Consider the following 19,446-nt stretch of genomic DNA (forward strand, 5'->3'; position numbering starts at 1 on the left):
AGAAAAAGATAACACACAGAACTGCTGAACAATTCTTGGATAACTGTGCATGGAAGATCTTTGGTGAATTAGCATCTGGGATGCCAAAGATGGAAAAGACCATTGAGTTCATCTATTTTTAAAAAGGGTTTAAGGCTTATTCCAAAACCCATCAAAGTCAATGGAAAAGTTTCTGTTGCTTTTGATGGGGTTTGCAGTAGCCCTACAGCCCAAAGTAGAACTTTATGTCAAAGATAAACATCTAATCTTCGGGAGAGATCTTCTGATCTAGTTAATTTTGCTAGGAAATTCACTATTGTTTCTCAAAGAAAAACTACATGAAATATGAAAAAGTGAAAGTGGTACACCGATCTATTTTTGGATTTTCTTTTTCTTTTTTGTTTTGCATTATCCTTTGTATTATCTTTTTCATTTCTCATAAATAATTGTTATTTCTGGTCACTGTAGGTAGCTTATACCCTCAGGCATGATAACGCAATATTACAAATGTATTTAATCAGTATGTATATTGTTTTATATGTATAATTCCATGCCATCTTCTGTTGCATAACTGCTTTTCCTTTGATATATTTTCATAAATATTTTAAGTTACATCTTGAAAGACAGATGCTTTTAAGGCACGTATTGTGTTGTTCTCCAGCCTACACTCCATATTTGCCTGAGCCAACTTAGCAGAAGGGTGAGTATTAACAAAAGCTGTTCTACATTCAGATCAGACTTAATGGAGATTACAGCATAAGCCCCATATCATAGCTGATAAATGACATGGGCTATCTGCCCTAGTAACAGGAATTTTGTTGGAGTATATGATACAATACACCGCATGGGAGGGGATACAGCCCCCATTCGGCTCAACACAACTCATGGGCAAGCACTGAAGCATTCCTGAGCTCCACTGACTTTTTGGGGATCCATCGTGTAGATCAGCCTATAGAATTGAACAGAATGAGACAAAAGCCCTCAGAGACAAAGGCCTTGAGCCCACACATTATTTTTTGTCAGGGACCTCCTTCACTTGTAGGACACAAGAATTTGCCAGTGGAGAAACAATTTTGCAGCGTCTGGCCCTAAGTGATCTCACCTTTTTTCTGTGTGTCTGTGAATAAAATCATACACACAGCAAGGGGAGGATATGCTTGTCTCCCTCCTGATTTACCATTTCCATTTTTAGCAAGCAACTCACAAACAGGAATCCTGTGCTTTTAGAAGATGACCTATAGCAATGGGAGCAGTGCCAGCATTACCTGTGTTTCTAGCATGCATTAACCGTGGAGAGTTTTGTAAGGCCTTATCAACATCATCTGAAGTCAAATGTGGAAGAGGAGCTACAAAACAAAACAAAAAGCAACACCAAAATGAAAAAAAAATGAGAATTATCTTTTAAAACCATTTTTTCCCCTGAGAGGATTATTTGAATGTGAGTCTACCAACAGTCCGTTTTAGTCTGCAGTTTGCAGGGCAGTGTGTGCGCTAGACCTTCAGCTAGGGCGTTCATTTATTTGACATTACAAATGCATAATATTTCTGACTGATTATTGACAGTGTGCGTGTGGAGAAGACTGCACCGCACTGGTGTTGCAATGCTTGTTGTTTTCTTTTTTAAAAAACATGTTTATTTTAACTTCTTTAAACTGAGGCAAACCTGCAAAATTTCCTCAAGTTTAGATGAAAGCCCTCAAGTCATGAGTTCACTAGCCCCCTCTTTTCCTTTGAAATGCTAGCCATGCACTACAATATTTTCGATTTAGACTTCAGGGGCTATTCTTTTTTTCCATACGTAGAGAACTTTTATTCAATTTAGTGAAATCTTTCTGACCCTATTCAGAGTAGAGCAAACTGCTGTGAGTCCTTAGAATCATGCCTGGAATTCACTTTATAAATCAATGTTTGCACTCTTGTTTAGCATTCTCATCTTTTAAACAGAAAGAAATGAGTATGTGACCAGAAAAAACAGTAGCACTGAATTCCATCTGATTTTCTTCCTACGGTATGCTGTTAAATATGCTAGGGTTCAAATGGATTTTTGTCTGAGATGGACATGTAGAAATATTCCCTAACTCATCTCTTCAGTGAACCTGAATGAAAGCCAAGTGAAATTAATGGGAATCTTTCCATCAAATTCAAGAGGCTTCAGATCAGGTGCTCAAAATGCTCTTTGGAGCAGTTATATCTGTGATAGAGACATTTGAAAACCCAGGGGGCGTATCCATGCCTTTAAATCTAAGACTGATATCAACTGCAGATTGATTCTAGTCACTACCATAATTACAGAAAATAGTCTTACTCTCTCTGAGGTAGTGTAGGTGTGACAGGAGGATATCTGCGTTATAGCTCGGAGTGAGTCTCTGGAAGTCATCTTTGGTCATTTTACATAGCTCCTTCCCATCAATGTTCTGGAACAACAAGATGTCCACGTCTGGAAGACCATACTCCTTCACTGCCCATTCCAGCCATTGGCGTACGTGGTCTGTGCTCCATAATGTAGGATCTGGTGATTTCACAAAGCGTAACATTAGTTGGGGAGGGGAGAGTGTGGATGCACTTGACCCTGTACAAGTTACAGGGGAGAGTGTGGATGCAGTCAGACCGGAAAGACCTTAATCCTGTGTTTATTGACTTTGATAGAGATATGTGAGAAATTAATTTCATTGTCTACAACATAAATCCACTGCTTCTGGGCTTTTTCTCCTCTTCATTTTTTTTTGTCTTTCCTTTTTTCTGCATTACTATCCACAGATTAACATATGATACTGTCCTCATGCAAAGTAAGGTTCAGAAAAACATACAGGAGAGCATACTAACACTGTAACTTGTATCCAAACAATTTTAAATATTTGCTGGTGAATTCCTATCTTCATGAAGGTGAAATCCATACTTAAGTCAAAGGTAGATTTTCTTGGGTATAGACTAAGTAAGCACTTGCAGATTTGGCTTTTTATTTTGTAAGCTAGAATTGGTCATATTAAAATATTTGCTGTTCCTTTCCTAGACTGCTGTGTTGTACTGCTGTATGTAGCTGCACCCACATGGGTTTCTGTTCACAACTTTGAGTTTTGGGAAAATCATTTTGGGGAGAAAAAGAAAGAACCGGTCTATATTTTCAGCAAAAAAGTAAGCCCAAATACTTCTTATTTTTGAGAGTCATATATGAACCCTTGATTTTAACTTAAAATTCTTTTTGGCTCTAAACTCCTCCTCCTTGACTTCTCTTCTGTGACACTATTCCTTATTCCTACAAGTTACAGGAAACCCCAAACAACCTGAAGGTCCCTTTGGACCAGCAATGCACATTCACATAATGGAAGAAAGTTCTTACCATGAAGAGCTTAACTTTTTGCAGGCAAAAAGCTAAAGACAAGGAGAGACAAACTGTATCTTGAAGACTGAGAATACAGCACACAGAGGTGTGCCGGGCTGGAACTTGAATGATGGTCTAAATATCTTTTTTGTGGCTTAACTGAAGGCCATGCCTTCTCCTTTGACTTTGTTCAGGCTGGTCTCAACGAGGTAGGGTCCTCTTTCCATGGGCCTGGACACTACTCAGAGTCCACTGGAGTGTGTCATGCTGCTACTAACTCCCAATTCTACACTCATTAATGCCTTCCCTTTTCTGATGCTTCTCTTGGCATTTTGAGTCTTGAAAGGTCAGAGCAGTTAATCCTCTAGGGCTTCAGAGGGTTTCTCTGCTCTCCAGAGCTCATCAGAAAAGAACCTTTCCATCTGGTGTGAAATGTGCAGCAAACAGAGGGATGCAAATTTGGTTGATAACTTTGGGGTCTGGATAAGATTGCCCACTCCTGCAGCAGGTAACTCCAACAATTACATTCAATTTGAGCTGAAGTAAACAACCAAACACCAGGAAGTTTACCAAAACTTTCAAAATTTTGGTTATGCCTACAGTTTTTAAATGCTTCTTACTTAATAAATAAAAAGTTACCAGAGCCTGAAATCATGAATTTTGCTTTTTATATTCTTAAACCTTGCCACACCAGCTGCACACTGCCTGTGTAGTAGCAAAGTAAAAATAACTGTTTTTTAACCCATATATTTCTTCTAAGGATGTTAAAATAGTAAGGCTATGAGCATGATCATCTTGCTCCTTGAATATTACTCAACTCCACCTCAGAATACTCCTAACAGGAATACAATGAGAAAAAAGCTTGCCGAGCTAACCACACTGCGTGTTACTAAAAGACTGAAAAAAAGTGCCAAGCAGAAAAAAATAGAAATCACAGAATCATAGAATCAGTACGGTTGGAAGGGACCTCTGGAGATCCTCTAGTCCAAAATGTTTGCCTTAGAAAAACACTCAAACACTGTTAAGTTCAGTGTAATCGGCTTCTAGTTAGGCAGGACACTTCATTATTTGTGCTTCAGAAAACGCTGCCAATACCATTGCAGAGGATACTGCAATATATTTGTCTGCATGTATCTTGGCAAATAACTGAAATAATCACGGCTTGCAAAATTAGCCACAGTTAGTACTCTTGCATATCTTAGCAACTGAAAAACTGTAAGAACATTAAGCAACATAGTAATAGCAGAAATTTTTCAGATAGACACATCTCTACTGAAGAGGAACTAGTAGCAAAACATTCCTTTCTGGTTTTCAGGTTGCAGGTGTTGTGTTTATGTTGTGCATACCACTTGTTTATGAACATATATATATGTCATGATGGTCTAATGCTTTGACTTTGGAAATAGGTATGCTAATTATTTTGCAAACCCAGGCAACAAATCTTGCAGCAGAGGTTTGTGAAGAAGACGAGGCATACAGGAGTGAATGCCTTCTTATTCAATTAACTGCTGAATCCTACAACCAAACTCGCTAGCAGAAACAGTGCTTCTTGACTATGTCACACATTGCAATGATTTTTCAGTTTGCTTATTAAAATGTATTAACCAGATTCAGGAGATAACCTAGACAAATAATGTTTTATGTACTGCTTGATTTCACAGAAGCTATCCTCCTTTTAGCATGCCAAGAGCCAGACTGCACTTGGTATTTGCATGATGTGGTATGCTGATCCTTTTTCCCTCCCATACATGCCCCCAGCCAGTTCATGGAATTAGGAGATAGAAGAGGATCTTCATTTTGCTCATTTTAGGTGGAGGTGAAGTACACCAAAAAAACCTGAAGAAGTCAGAGAGGCTCTGACTCCTTGCAGACAGCCAGTTCTGCCTCTGAAATGGGAAGAACAGGCTGAGGAGGTGACTTCACTATGACATTTCTCAACTCATTTTCATAATAACACTAGGAAATTACTGCTTTTTTTCTTCCTGATCACCTGTACCACACTGCCACTCTTCTCCAAACCTATTAAAATGAAGTTAGTAGGCTTCCTGGAGGAAATACTCTTTTTCTACTTGAAATTTTTGTGTGGAGGGTCAGTCTAACCTGCTGGCACAATAACTCTTCGTTCATTGGTAGTCATATTCGGGGGTGGAACGTGCTTCTCTTCCATGTAGCTTCCATAGTTCATTCCAACATTGTCTGAGCTGCTAACCATTTTCCCTCCTTTTGCCACGCTGCAGTCATCGGGAGAATTCCTAGACAAAGAAGAGAGGTGTGCTTCACTTATTATTCCAGTTGCCACTTAAATTCTCAGCAAAAAAATCAACCTGAATGAGATGGAAAAAAATGAGACTGGAATGTCAGGGTTGGGCCATCACTGGAAATCTCAATACCTACCACCCAGCGACCCTGCTTTTTATTCCTTCAGTTGCCTTAGAAACGACCAGCCACAATGGACAACATACTTGTTTTTATTTTCTGAGGATCAGGCTCTTTGTCTCCAAACATATAAAGGCCAATGATTTATTTCCAGAGGCCAGATTAAGAATGGAGGCTTGCTAATGAGCATACTGAGCCTAATAGCTGCAAGTAGCTGGTCTTCCCTCTCCAAAAACCATCTCAGCAAATCTCAGCAAAACATACAAGTACCCTTAATGCAAATTTTCGGAGGGAAAACTATTATTAGTTGTTTTTAGCCATGCAGAGCTTTCTACCTCCATTGCTGTCACTGTTTCATTAGGGTCACGCTCAGTTGCACTTTATGTCGTGCAATGTAGACATACTTCTATGTATGGCCTACAGAAAAGGAACATTTGCCAAGGCCATGATTCAAAATACCACACGCATGACTGGAAAAAGCTTTCAGCTCCTGACTAGCACAGTCTCCATGGTATTATAGTCAAGAAATGGAAATCTGCAGAGGATCTGCAACCAGACACCTCTTTAATTTTGGCTTTGCTTTCTGAATAGAGTCTTTAGGTTTAACATCCCACAGGGGGTTCCTTAATGGCATTTTAATTGCATCACAGTTTTCTTTCTGGCAGACACAGACATATTTGTCCCTTAATTTAATGTCTACAACGTGTTTCATCAGAGAGAGAAAAAATGCTACAAAAATCAAAAGAAAGAACAGAGCCATGGGGAATACCTTTAAATATAAAGAGACTGTTTGGTGAGGGAGGGTGGGTGTTGACTTGGTTTTGGTTTTTTAGAGATACTACATTACTAGCCAGCTTTCTTCCAGTTCTGCCATTTAATTCCTGAAACTGTACTGTGGTCTTACTGAACAAGCAGCAAGTCAGGTTGGACTAGAAAGGCAATCTACCTCAAGGATATTAGCCTGTAAAGAGATTTTTTTTTCTTTAAAGTTTAAACATTTAATCCCTCCAAAACATCGTCATGCTTCATTTTGGTTTCTTGCAAACTAACTTGCAGTCCAGATAACCAACAAAGCCCTGCAAGGATCCATACCACTCAAAGCATTTCAGGACCTGGCCCCCAGCTAATGTTTTTCACCACAATCCTCGTGCCCGCTCCTGCTCAGACATCCCAGCCCTTGCTCCAAGTCTTGGGTAGGAATGAAACCCATCTCAAACCCATCTATTGTCCAGAATACAGGAACTTTCCCAGAAGCATTTTGTTATTGTTTGAGGACAGAAGAGGAAAAATCATGTACAATTTGGCCCACTGTCTGTTCAGCCTACATCAAAAGGATGAGGACAGTTGATAGTTACTGCACATACTTTCTGTTGTTCAATATACTCTGTGTTGCTAGATTGCATGGTTCTTCTCTGCCTAAAAAGATTAATAAATAATCCCTCTCAAATATTAAGTAAACACCAAATTTTAAGAAACATTTTCAAAAGAGGGCATTAAGTCTTCTGTTATTTTTTGGGTCAACCAATTTGGAGCCAGTATAGGATAAGCCCTAACAACAAATAAGGCAAAAAAAAGGTTGAGTAGGCACTTGGCAAATGCCCGAGGTAGTCAGTGTGGTAGATATTTTATCCAACATCCAAACCACTCAGTTATGTTGAGTGCTCAACACCATCATGAGTCATCAAGTAATACAGTTTTAATCATTTCACATATATGTTTTAACAAATAATTAGTATTCTGAAAGCTGAAAATTTTAAGTAAGCATATTAAGTAGTCTTAAATACTACACATTAAGCGTATCTTTTTTTTTCTAGATAGTCTTGTATTAATTTTCCCATGTTGTGGTAATTTATAACAAAATATTAATGGCCTATGATGTTCAGTTTAAATACAAAATATATCACAGAAACCACTCCACAAGTACTGTCTGGAACAGGACCTTGAATGTTGCCTGGGAAGTGCTGGCTTCACATCTCTTTTTCAGGGAAGTTGGGTGCAGCATAACGTATTACATATGATACCTGCCTCTGTAAAGGTCCCATAACTACTTTGTCAGCCACAAGGGAAGATGCAGACAGCACTTGCTATTGCCTTTCATTAAGTGTGGTGAATCGAGCATTTCCACACCAGATCAGAATACTTGCGCATTATTCTCTCAAGTTTAATTTTTATAACCCACTACATACCTCTAAATATAATTCTGGGATACAGCTTATTTCTGTCAAAACAGCAGTAAGCAGAACAAAATAACTTTCTTTCAGACATAAATATGTTGCAAGTGAGCTTTTGAGATGATTCCTTGTGACTAAAATGTCGGCTTTTTCTGTTTACTTTAAACAAATAGAAATGATTTAAGTATCAGGGAGTTTGCATACTGAAGTCATGGAAAGTTATTTGGAAACACCATCCAACTCCTGCCCTCATTTATACCTATACAAATCCCCACCCTGACTCCCAAAGTCAGTTAGGTTACAAAGACAGAAGAAAGAACAATTTAGCCCATACACTGAATTTTTTGTATATTTTGGGGAAGCAGAGAGCGAATAGCATCCTTTGGCCCAACTGGCACAGCTACTTTATTTTGCTTTACTGTGTAAAGGAACTTGGTATACAGGGACATCAAAGTCTTGTTGTTGATGTGAAATACAACATCAATATTAGCCTACATCACTTCCACAGGCAATCAGGCATTAAAAACACTATTGTAAACACTGCAGAATGAATGATGTGAAAGATCCAGTAGTAGCACACAGCTTTTGGCAATCTGACAGGGCTGCTGGGCTGGTTCTCTGATCTGAGTATAAACAGACAGGGGGTAGGAGAGAAAATCGTAAATAAGTCATAACTCTGCATTACAATTCAGAAGCAGATGGTCACAAGTTTTGTCCTGTTAGCTTCTTGCGTGGATGAGCAAGTCCCTAGCTGAGCAACTCTCCTAAGTCCATGCTTTACTTCAGGCATGCAAGCATCATCATGGGAGCTACCAGGACTTGGGTACTTCAGACTGAGTGTGTGCTTACACACACTACTGAACCAAGGCTTAATGCAAGTGTCTGGAACTGACTTCTACAGTATTGAAAGCAAAACTGAAAATGCAAGCAGCCACTAGAAAATGGTATTTTTAGTGCCCAGAACAACAAGAGACTGATTGTCTGCAAACGCTTTTTTTTTTAGGACATTCTGTGAGTCTGCTTTATTTCTGAACCACCGGGGGACCAAGGGCAGTGGAAAAGCAGCTTTCAGAACATGTGCCCAGCGTAAAGGGTTCAGCCTTGCAGTGATTCATCCTCAGCTCCAGGTCTGAACTGAAACCTGAGATGTTTTTCTTCACAGCTGCATGTTATTTTTACCCTTTGTAAATATTGTAAATATACTTTGTTACACCTGGAATTTACCAAAAAAAAAAAAAAAAAAAAAAAAGGATGGTGAAAAGACGACAATCATGCTACTCAAGAGCAATTTGTTCAGGCCTGAGCTGATTCAGCTCTGATTGCTGATAAATGTCTATTGACAAAAGTATTCCTTCATGGCTTCTGGGACCTGGAAACCCTGCCTTAATTCAGGATCTCTTGGAGTCAAGATGATTTGATGGTTAAATTTAGTGCTTGCTCCTATCAAAGTTGACAGGAATTTTGCCAACAATTGACTCTGATGAAAGCACATGTAAGTTCACAAGTAAGTGTATGAAACATGTTTTTTTATCTTCACTATGCCACTATTTTCCCCATGTGACATAAAACACCTGTGTTGTGTTAAAATGCAATGTGTCAGATAAAAATAGTTTAAGAATCAGCAAAATTTTACATTATCCCAGTAACATTCCTATAATATAAAACTTGGTATTTAATTTATCTAAGGGAAATAACATGAAAAAAATTATGTTATCCAAATATCTACACAGTGTCTTTCTTAGTTATAACCACAATTTGGAAAACTTTCTTAACGAGCTACTTATAGAAAAGAGGTCTCCCAAAAGTAGAACAATCTAAGAATATCTTTGAAGAGTTTCCGATTCATGGTTTCCAGTCCAGTCCATGATTGGTCAGGCCAAGCTCTATGTTGTGCTACCATAAATTTTTCTTCTGTGAGGTTCTGGAGGATAAACCATGATTCTTTCCTACACAACACAGCTTCACGTCCTCTGCTTTCCTCTCCTTGCCTTGCTTCTCCCATCTCATCTCGCTAGAGACGTCCAAAAGAGGGAATAGCCCCAAAAGGGCTGCCACATCCCCACTTGGTCCTTATGGGGAAAGGAAGAGCTGCACAAACGCATCGCCCTCAGCTAATTAGTGCCAATACATGTAAATATTTATATTCAGCCATCACATAAAGGTCAGCTCATACTTAAGTGTATTACAAGGCATTCTCAGACTGCTTTCCCCTCACTGCAGCCACACAAGCTGGAGTGAAATTGGTTGGTGCTTCCCAAGCAAAAGGGATTTCACTGAAAAAAAAATGTCCCTTTAAGAAAGAATACAGAACTTCCCTAAGACTTCTTACTTTAAAGTATGTTTTTTTTCTAAAGATTGCATGACATATTTTAGTAAATAATATCAGTTCAGAGGATTACATTAGCTGTACTCCTAAGCTCTCTTTGCTGCCCCTCTATATACCCATTTTCTCTTCATGAATCAGTGTGATTCACATTGGCAGAGACCTGTCATGGCAGTGACATGTAAAGAGGGGTCCTTTGGATCTCCCTTTCACATTGATCCCTAGGAACAACCAGACTGTAAGAAATACCCCTGCACTTCTGGGCAGTGGCACGAGAGTGAGGGTACACCAGTAGCTCTGCAGAAGCTCACTGGCACCAGCAGTGCCTCCTGCAGACGGGAAGTGAAACTCTGGGAAGTGGTTTTGGTGGTGGTATCAGAGGCCCCAACATATACTTTGGCTGAGTCTGATATCTACTATACACCCTCATTGGCTCTTAACTGTAGTTAAGAGCTGCTGAGTGCTTTATTTCTGCATGTACACAAAGCTGAACCCTGCATGCATACTGAGTGCGCCATTCTCATATAGGCACCTTCCTCTTAATTCTGCTGGGTGTGCTCCACCACAGTTAACCTGCTGGAAGGAAAATATAGTTTTTATTTTCTCTTCCATGCTTTCTTGTGAAAGTAGCACTAAATCCTCCACAGAGGACTATCACGTAACAGAGACATTAAAATGCCAAAAATGCAGGTAGGTTGAAGTATTCCCGGGGTGCTCGTGCGTGACTGCTTAGTGAACTGGACTGGGGGGCACCTTCCCCAGCAAATACACAAATAAGGTGGGTGGGAGGATGGGTAAATAAGAAAGTGTTTAGCTGTAGCCACGTGGGGTAGCTGCGCAAATATGCCCTCACCCAGGGGAAAGGGGACCGCCAGGGTAGGGAAGAGCTGTGAGATCTGAAGGAAGGAGTGATGTCCCTCAGCATCAGTGGTACAGGCTAAAGCTGGTGTAAGCTGATGCTGAAGTCACAGTGACAGTCTGTTTATCTTTGCTATAAGGTAAGTGTCAAAGCAAGAAAAGAAAGACTAAAGCAAAGTCCCCTCAGGGCCATAGACCCTGGGAAGGTCTAGACAGGGGAACTCAAGCAGCTCTGCGATAGCCTCAGCTAGCATCTGATGGCATGGTGGATCCCTGGCAGCTTCAAAAATGGGGGCCAATTCCCACATATGGGGCTGCCCTAGGCTCTGTGGATGTTTGAGGTGGCTCAGGGGTCCCTAAGAGATGTCACAGCATGCAGCACAGAGGTGCCCTTGGTTGGTTCTTTCAGCACAAGGAGAAAGTAAGAATGCCACATGCCAACGCACACAACTTTATTGGTTTTCTGCAAGCAAAACAAAAGATGCTTATTTATTGAGTTGTAATGCAGCACATGTTCATTTTCAATCAAACAGTAACTTTTGCTAATTGAAACAACCTTTTTTGAAACAACCTTTTTTTTTTTTTTTTTTTTTTTTTTTTTTTTGCTTAACCTTCCCTGCCTATCTTGCAGTCCACAGCTGCTTCAAGCCTTAAGGCCATCATGGCAAATTAAGGCAGTCAGCGTCTGGCTCACTAGAGGCCAGTCAAGCTATAAATATTACCAGCCTTACTCTTTGTGTTCACAGTGTGGAGAAACAGCTGGTTTAAGTTTGACTGCACGTTGTCATTTCTCCATTAGTGCAAACACTTCAATATTTCTTATGTGTGAGGTTGGAGTGAAGAAAGGGAAAGAAGGGAAGGGGGTCACTAAAAGCCGAAGCTAAGAAATGATGTTTTGTATATACATAATTTACAATTAGATTGCTGCCTGGGAGAATTCTGAAGTCTGATAGGGTGATAGCTAGTCCAAAGCCACAATGACTTCCCAGTTGGCCTATAACTTTCAGGACCTATTTTCTCTTGTTTTTCTTTTATTATTTTTATAGAAATTCTATTATAATGGTAATGGATTACATTTCTCAAATTGTATTTCATTTCAAGAGCTTGTAAGACTGTTGTATTTGTGGTTTTGTAAAGTATGAAACACTGGGAGATGGGACCCTTCCCAAACCGCGTATGCCTTCTTCTATGGGTAGGGATCATATAGAAGGTTAGCAAAGTACAGCATGCCAGGCATAACAAGTGACATCTTGTATGGAAACCATAATCCCCCACGTCTGTGGAATGTCTGCTGACTTTTGTGATTGGTATTATTGGGCTGTGAGGCTGATGGGTGCAAAATTGTAAAGTCAAAGAAGATTAGTCACTTTTCTTTATCTTGCATTCTGTTGTCTTTAAAATGCTAGTCCCAGACTTTAAATACTGAACATCCCCACTGATCCTACCCTAATCAAAATAAATCACCTGCTAATGAAGGGGGAGAGGAGAAGGCTCATCTTGAAATGCCTACTGGGTCAGAGACAGCCTCCTCTCAGCGTCTGCGCAGTGCCAGTACAGGGGAGCACCATGGCCACAGGCTCTTCAATAATGTTTTAAACATGGTAAATACTGTACTGGAAATAAAGCAGTAATGATAGCAATAGTCATAAATAGTGATGATGATCATAACTCTTGCAGGGTCTCTGTCAATGTTTGAAGACTGATCTTGTATTTCATTATTCATATGAGAACTTCTGGTTGCTTAGCACATTTGAAATTCTCACTACCCTCATCTCCATCTTACTCTCTGAAATCTGAGCACACAATTTAAGTATCAGTGGTCAATCTGAAATGTAGTTGTGCCAATTAAGAGTAAACATATTATCTCAGAGCAGAAAGCTCTTTAGCTAGCACCTGGTAGCCCAGCTAAAGGCAGCTAGAGTAGTGGTAGGCTGGAAAGACAGCTTGTTTTTCGCATGGCAACGTCTATATCAAGAACAGAGCCAAGCCACACGCACGCACAGACACACGCACACACACACACAAATGTTAAGCTGGTGGATTTTCTTAGCAAAGAGCTGCTTCATGAAGCAGTCAAACACAAAGCCCTGCATGAAGATAATCCCGAATTTACAGTTTTCCCTGTTTGGTAAGCAGCCACTCCAACAACCACCCAGTCAGTGGGAATAAAGTTTGTCAATCTGAGATAGCTAACACCGTATCTTTTTACCCAGGATTAATGTTACTCTATATAGGCAGCTCCAATAAGTGCATTAGGAAAGTCATCCTCTTAAGACAAGTCTCAGATTTGCTGCAGACTGATGTAGGTTTTGACTCAACTCCTGCTGGAGCCAGAGCAACAAATCCCATTGACTGCCATAGGTTTTGGACCCGACTTGCTGTTTAGTCTGAGCTGAGGTTTACCAAGAATATCAGGATTGCATGCCAGTGGTTCGCCACCAGATGTAGAATGAATGAGACTAAGCCTCTGCTGAGTGGTGGTGCTTCAGCTATGGAAAAAGCCATGCCCTTGAAAAATAAGTGATGTCAGGATGATTGCTAAACAGTGATCCTGTTTCTCAGCATGTTGGATGCATGAAAGGTGTGCTAGAACTAGATACACCATTGTCTATACCACAGATGGCAGAGTAATGGAGAGGTGCCCACCTGGATGCTAGGAGCAGGATGGTCCAGTCATGGTGGCAATGCCATGCTCCACAGAGATGATTGCACCCCCCTTCATGGCTGGATAAGTCAGCTGGCAAATGGTTAGACTGCATAAGGTACCTCAATCACTATCCATTCTAATTTAGGAGAGCTTACAACAAGGAGGAAAAGAAAAAAAAAGCCGAGGCCACTCCGGGCTCAGAAGAGTCCTCCTGTTTGCCATATGCATTCAAACAGGCTAGTACTGAGGCTCTTTGGTGGAAATACAGAACAGGAACACGCAAGAAAAAATGGTACTTCCCAAAAGAGCCCGCACAAAAGATATATTAAGTGATAATTTTAGTTTCAAATGGTTTTCAAGCAACAATTGGTAGCACTTAAAATAACACTCTGCACATGATTAAATCTTAATGACAACTAATTATTTCTGGCATTTCTTTAAAACTTCTGAATCAGCCAAGTTGATATTGGAAAACTTCAGCTGAGCTTTCACTGCAGCTAACTTTCGGGATGCTTTTTTAATGAAGTCATCATGCTGCTCATGACATGTGAAATTTATCGATGGCCTGACTAAGACCCTACGTTCCACTTCAGCCTCCCTTATAAAGAGAGATTACTTACCAGTAAACTCAGTTCTTCCAAGGTACCTTTTTATATTCCCACCCGTGGGTTTGGTGGTGTGCAAGCTGTAAGTTCCATAGACGAATGTGTTCAGAGCCAACTAAGTGATCCATTAATTCGAATGGTCTTTTAAACAGGACCCAGTAACCAGGGCCTTGCAAGAGCATTTGTACTGGAGCAAATTTCATCCTAAATGCATAACATGACTCGCATATATACATTGTAATAGAATTGCTTGTACTTAATTCAATATAATGCGTAAAGAACAATAAACAGAACAGTAAGTATGACACATGCAGCCTCCAGAATAATAACACAGTACTTTACTAACAGAGTGAATCTTTTAGTCTGAGTCAAGACCAATAAATATCAGGAAGCAATATTATTTCACTCAGGTGAAAGATTCACTATATGCCACAAAAGGTCTCTAGATTTATGTGTCTGGAAGAAATACAGCGGCTGTACCAACATAATGGATTTGAAGAAACTGAATTTTATACCACATGTGACAATCTACATTATGTATGCAACAGCAAGGTAAATGAGAGCTTTCATTTCAACTTTTCTTACTCTGCTTAGTTTAAGGTAGGCCTTTAAGCTAAATTTTCTGGTGCTGTGCAGCAGGGGTTAGTTTTAAAAATACTGTTACTGTTAAAGAAAACTATGTAGCTAATTCCCTTGGCAACACCCTGAAAATAATCCTTTAATTTCTTTCTAATGTTATTTCTTCAGTATTCACAGGAATGCCAGTTTTGAAACCATTATGTTTTGAGATTTAATGTAGGGCAATTACAGCCAAAATGTATCTGGGGAAAGGAGAGTCTAAGCAGAGTGCATATATTTGTGCTTTGAGTGGGTACTTAATTATTGATGTGTAAGAGGTTCAGTACACTCCTAAAATTTTATACCCTCTTCTAGACGACAGAATATATGGCCAGGAAGCAGCCTAACACAGTGAGAGCCGGGCAGATCAGCATGAAGCCAACTACGCTCTGGTTACCACTTTGTGGGGTCTGGCACCCTGTTCGGCATGCTCTGTACACTACTATTCCGGCCCAGTCTCCCACGTAGGACGATCATTACAGCGGATACTCTGGAGGTCCTAGAGGTAACACTTCTAAGGCTCTGCAATGTGACCATGATATTTTGGACTCTTTTGGGACAACCCAGATTTTAAATTGACTGTAAATGAAGCAGATAGGGTTTTACCAAAAATGAGAATCAGCTCCAAGCTCTCTAGCTACCACACACGTTCATTTTTAATATTTACATGAAACATTTTGAAGAACTTAATGAAGAACTGAGCATTTTCTTTAAGGAGAGAAATGTATGGACTGCAAATAAGCAGGGTGGGGAAGGCTTCTGCAGAAAAGTAAATGCAAAGTAGCCTACAAGATGGCAGGCACCACTAATCTATGCATATAAACTGTGGCCAGTATTACTTATGTGGCAAACAGCACATGGTCAGGAAACCAGTGAAATACCAACAAAAAAATGGAAAAGGCCCAGGGGGACTCAAAGAAGGAACAAATGGTTTTCAGACTTATAAGAGATGCATATATTGCACCGAACTGTAGTGACTTGCATATTGTCTATATCAATCAATATGACATCAAAATATTTGATATAATTATTCATCGATGATATATTATTGATAAGTAATTTTACTTGATGAAAGGTTGGAGTGATATACACTTTTTTTCCCTGAAACTGACATGAATATCACATACGAAGAGCCTTTACAATTTCTGAAGTGTTCTAACACTGTATATTATATACACACGTGTATATGAGTTTTAGAAATACCGTAACATACTTGTATTTGTTACTTGGAAAAATGAATTATCTACTAAAACTATAATATTCTGATCTACTTTTTCATGCCTGTGCTGGGCCTTATAATAGTTTTTCCACAAAATAAACAGTGTATTTTAATTACATTAACGATTTTTTTTTTTAGTTTGTGCTAAGGATATATATCTAGATTGTATAAACAAACTATATATGTATGAAAAATGTTTTGGTTTTATTAATCTATTTTTATCTTATGTTGTCTATTATTGATTGTTTTGTTTATTTTTCTGCACACTATCTTGTTTTAGGAACTGCAGCACTGTATGAGTCCCCTGGCTTTCTCCAGTTATCAATGCAGCATTGCTCTGTCAATAGGGCTGTTGAATCCAAGATTAATAAATGAAAGCCTGCTTCAAATGCAGCACGTAGATTATTTTTAATTCAATGTAGAAAGAGCCAAATTTCTTCCATGTATATATTCAATCAGAACGTGTACATAAAATAATCAGTCTTCTGATCAAAAATATTTTGCAAATTAAAGCAATAACTTGCACGGCCTCTCATGCCAGCATGACCTGTATGCCAGGTCACATTGGGAAAGAATGGTCACCACTGCTCTGCTCACTTTCTAATAATGATCACTTTAAGTAATGTTAAGTGATGGTGTTCAGTTAAAAATGACGCACAAGTCTTCTTGTGCTGTTCAGGTGTTCTGCCTATTGATTGTGCAAGGAGCCTAAGCATCTCCAGAAGCAGTAATAGGAAACAAGACAAAGAAAGAAGGAATGTAGTAGAAGGAATGTGAGGTACTACAACATTGTGTCCAAACAGACCTGTTTAATCCGAGGCTTCTGAATGATGGTCTATCCTTGGAGAGTGTTTTGTGTTCACATATAACACGAATTTTGCTCAGACTGGAGAGGTATGGAACGAGACACCCCTCCATACCTATCCAAGAGCATGCCTCTAACCCCAAGGAATATGCCAAACCAGAGCTGGTCCTGTCCAGTCCCAGCTGAAGTTGGGCGACCACACAGGCAGGAACATGTGAACTGTGGATTCAGGCAAAAGATGAAGAGTCTAACTCTGACCTAGCTGCTGGGACACTCTGCTCTGGTGGCTGAGCTGTGCTTCTCCACTTGCTGGATTACTTCTGTTTTTATCCAAAAACTGCAGTCCCCAGACGAAGCGAAAGACCTTAAGGCACTGAGCATAGTGTCCTCCTGCTGCACGTCCAACCATATGGTACATCCACAGCCAGCTTTTTAGGCTTCTCTGAGGGCAAGGCAGAACACAGGTGCAATAGCAGAGGTGTCCCAGAGCTAGGCACTTGCTCCGCTCTCTTGGCCAAGGCAGCCCTGCAGGAGCCAGGTGCTTCAGTGCCTGCAGCTCTGGTACTCCAAAGTCAGGGCACCTACTGATCTCTACTGACTTTGGACAGACTAGTGGTTGAGAGTACACTTTCTGCATTGTATTCACACACACAGGCAACAAAAATCCATCCACAGTCCCAGTTTAACTGATCTGAGTATGGGTACATTTTTTATACTCATGAGGATCCTGGTCTCCTAAATCAGAACATAATCCTTTCCAGGGCTGTGAACAAAGATTAGACATGACAAAGTTTCAACTGAAAAAAAAGCAACACTACTACCTACAGGTTTTACACTTAAATCATCACAACAGCAGCAAAATACCCATTATTCGCAAACTCAATTCTAATTTTCAGGCTAGCTATGGTTGTCAAGAATCCAGGGCAGCAAATTCAGGATCATTTAAAAATGTGACTGATCACAAATTTCAGATGGATTTGTATCATCCAGACTCATTCTTAAGACTTGGGAGCACATGAAAATAAGATTTGGTGTCTGACTGATTTTAGTTGTTTGTAATATTATAAGTTATTGTTGCTAATCTCAGTATTAACACTAGTTTTCTACTCTAACACACTTTATAGAGCTTATGTAGAGAAAATGCAGTGATCAGTTCTCTTCTAGAAATCTCAAACCAAATATTTAATGTTAGAGAATAGGCAAAACTGTTTTTGAATCAACCCACCACCAGTGATTATTTCTATGTATTTGTTTAGTACAAAGAAACTCTTCACTAAAAATGGTTCTGAATAAATAGGCTCATAAAAAGACTTCCTCTAATACTCTATAACTTAAATTTCAATTCACTGCTTATTCTATGTATCTCAAATCTTTGATTATTTAATGGAAAGTGTGATTTGACTTCAGTATGACTTCTATCCTTAGTAATGAAGAGCGTTAAGTGACATACTGTCAAACCACTTTGCCATGTGAGTGGTGCTCACCACATGAGCCCAGCAAGTGGGAAGAGTAACCACAGTGGCTGTGGCTGAGTGGGTTTTTTTTAAGCAACTGATGTTGGGAGATGAGATTAATAGGCAGGTGTTTGTGACAAAGCATTGTGAAGCACAATCTTCAGTGATAGATCGCCAAAAACCAAGAGTAACTGACTCTTTCTGGACCGCTGTCTTTCAGCAACACTAAAGCAAAACTGCTTTGAGAGCTGGGCATTTTAAATATGAAATCACCTGATTGAGAAAGTTTCCTTAAAAAAAAAAAAAGCACCATTTTGATTTTCCACATGAGAGAAATCCCATAATGGCCCTATGCCTGGGAGAGTTACCAGTCAACATCCACAAATCCATTGCATTACTCTTTCTACTTAATCCACAAAATTCTCCTTCACAGTGATATCCACAAAAAAAGCCCCTAGATAACAGTCTGCTGACATGCTGTAGTTATGGCCTACTCATCTGACTAATACATTTTCCTGTTCCTTTCTACTCCCCTGCTTGCCTCCATGCACCTGCTATTTCTTCAACATAAACGTTTCTAAGTCCAGCTCCATGATCATGCTCTTTGGCATTAGGTTTGCAGTAAATACAAGAGTAAAATAAAAGCAAAGATCAATAGTTCACTCCCTCTGCTATTACAAGAATTTATTTCCTACGCAGCCCTATCTGGTTACATTTAGAGCAAAAACAGCAAATCAAATTACCATACTTTGACAACTTCAGGTATTAGCTCACGTTCCCCATACCCCTAGGTGAATCAATATAGCTCTCCAAAAACACAGCAAACTAATATTTTGCTAACTTTAATAAGGAGGATAGAGTACATGTTGTCTCACATAACCACATGTACTCTTTCACCTAGGGCGTAATCCAAGTTCACATCCTAAATTATTCACCGTCAGAGGAAATACAGAAAGGTATTGCAGAACTCATGAGAGGACTGTTCCTGCAGCACTCTTTGGGACACTGTTATATCTGAGACATCCAGACAGGGCTTGCAGGTGTGGCATACCATGTACAAGAGGCCTGTAGG

General features: G+C 39.7%; 1 protein-coding gene across 5 annotated transcripts in view; it reads right to left on the reverse strand.

Moving 5' to 3' along the window:
• The window catches only part of ERG (ETS transcription factor ERG), a 144,148-nt gene that overhangs the window by 14,203 nt on the left and 110,499 nt on the right, over positions 1 to 19,446 (reverse strand). For 4 of the 5 annotated variants that reach the window (XM_062598960.1, XM_062598932.1, XM_062598941.1 and 1 more), the window contains 3 exons: positions 5,399 to 5,550; positions 2,285 to 2,488; positions 1,245 to 1,325 (listed from right to left, as the gene is read on the reverse strand). In XM_062598960.1, the coding sequence (XP_062454944.1) occupies positions 1,245 to 1,325; positions 2,285 to 2,488; positions 5,399 to 5,550 (437 nt within the window). The remainder of the gene's footprint in view (positions 1 to 1,244; positions 1,326 to 2,284; positions 2,489 to 5,398; positions 5,551 to 19,446) is intronic. The other variant, XM_062598969.1, reaches the window with a different exon arrangement.

This window comes from Rhea pennata, chromosome 1, assembly GCF_028389875.1.
Source record: "Rhea pennata isolate bPtePen1 chromosome 1, bPtePen1.pri, whole genome shotgun sequence".
In the NCBI taxonomy this organism is placed as follows: domain Eukaryota; kingdom Metazoa; phylum Chordata; class Aves; order Rheiformes; family Rheidae; genus Rhea; species Rhea pennata.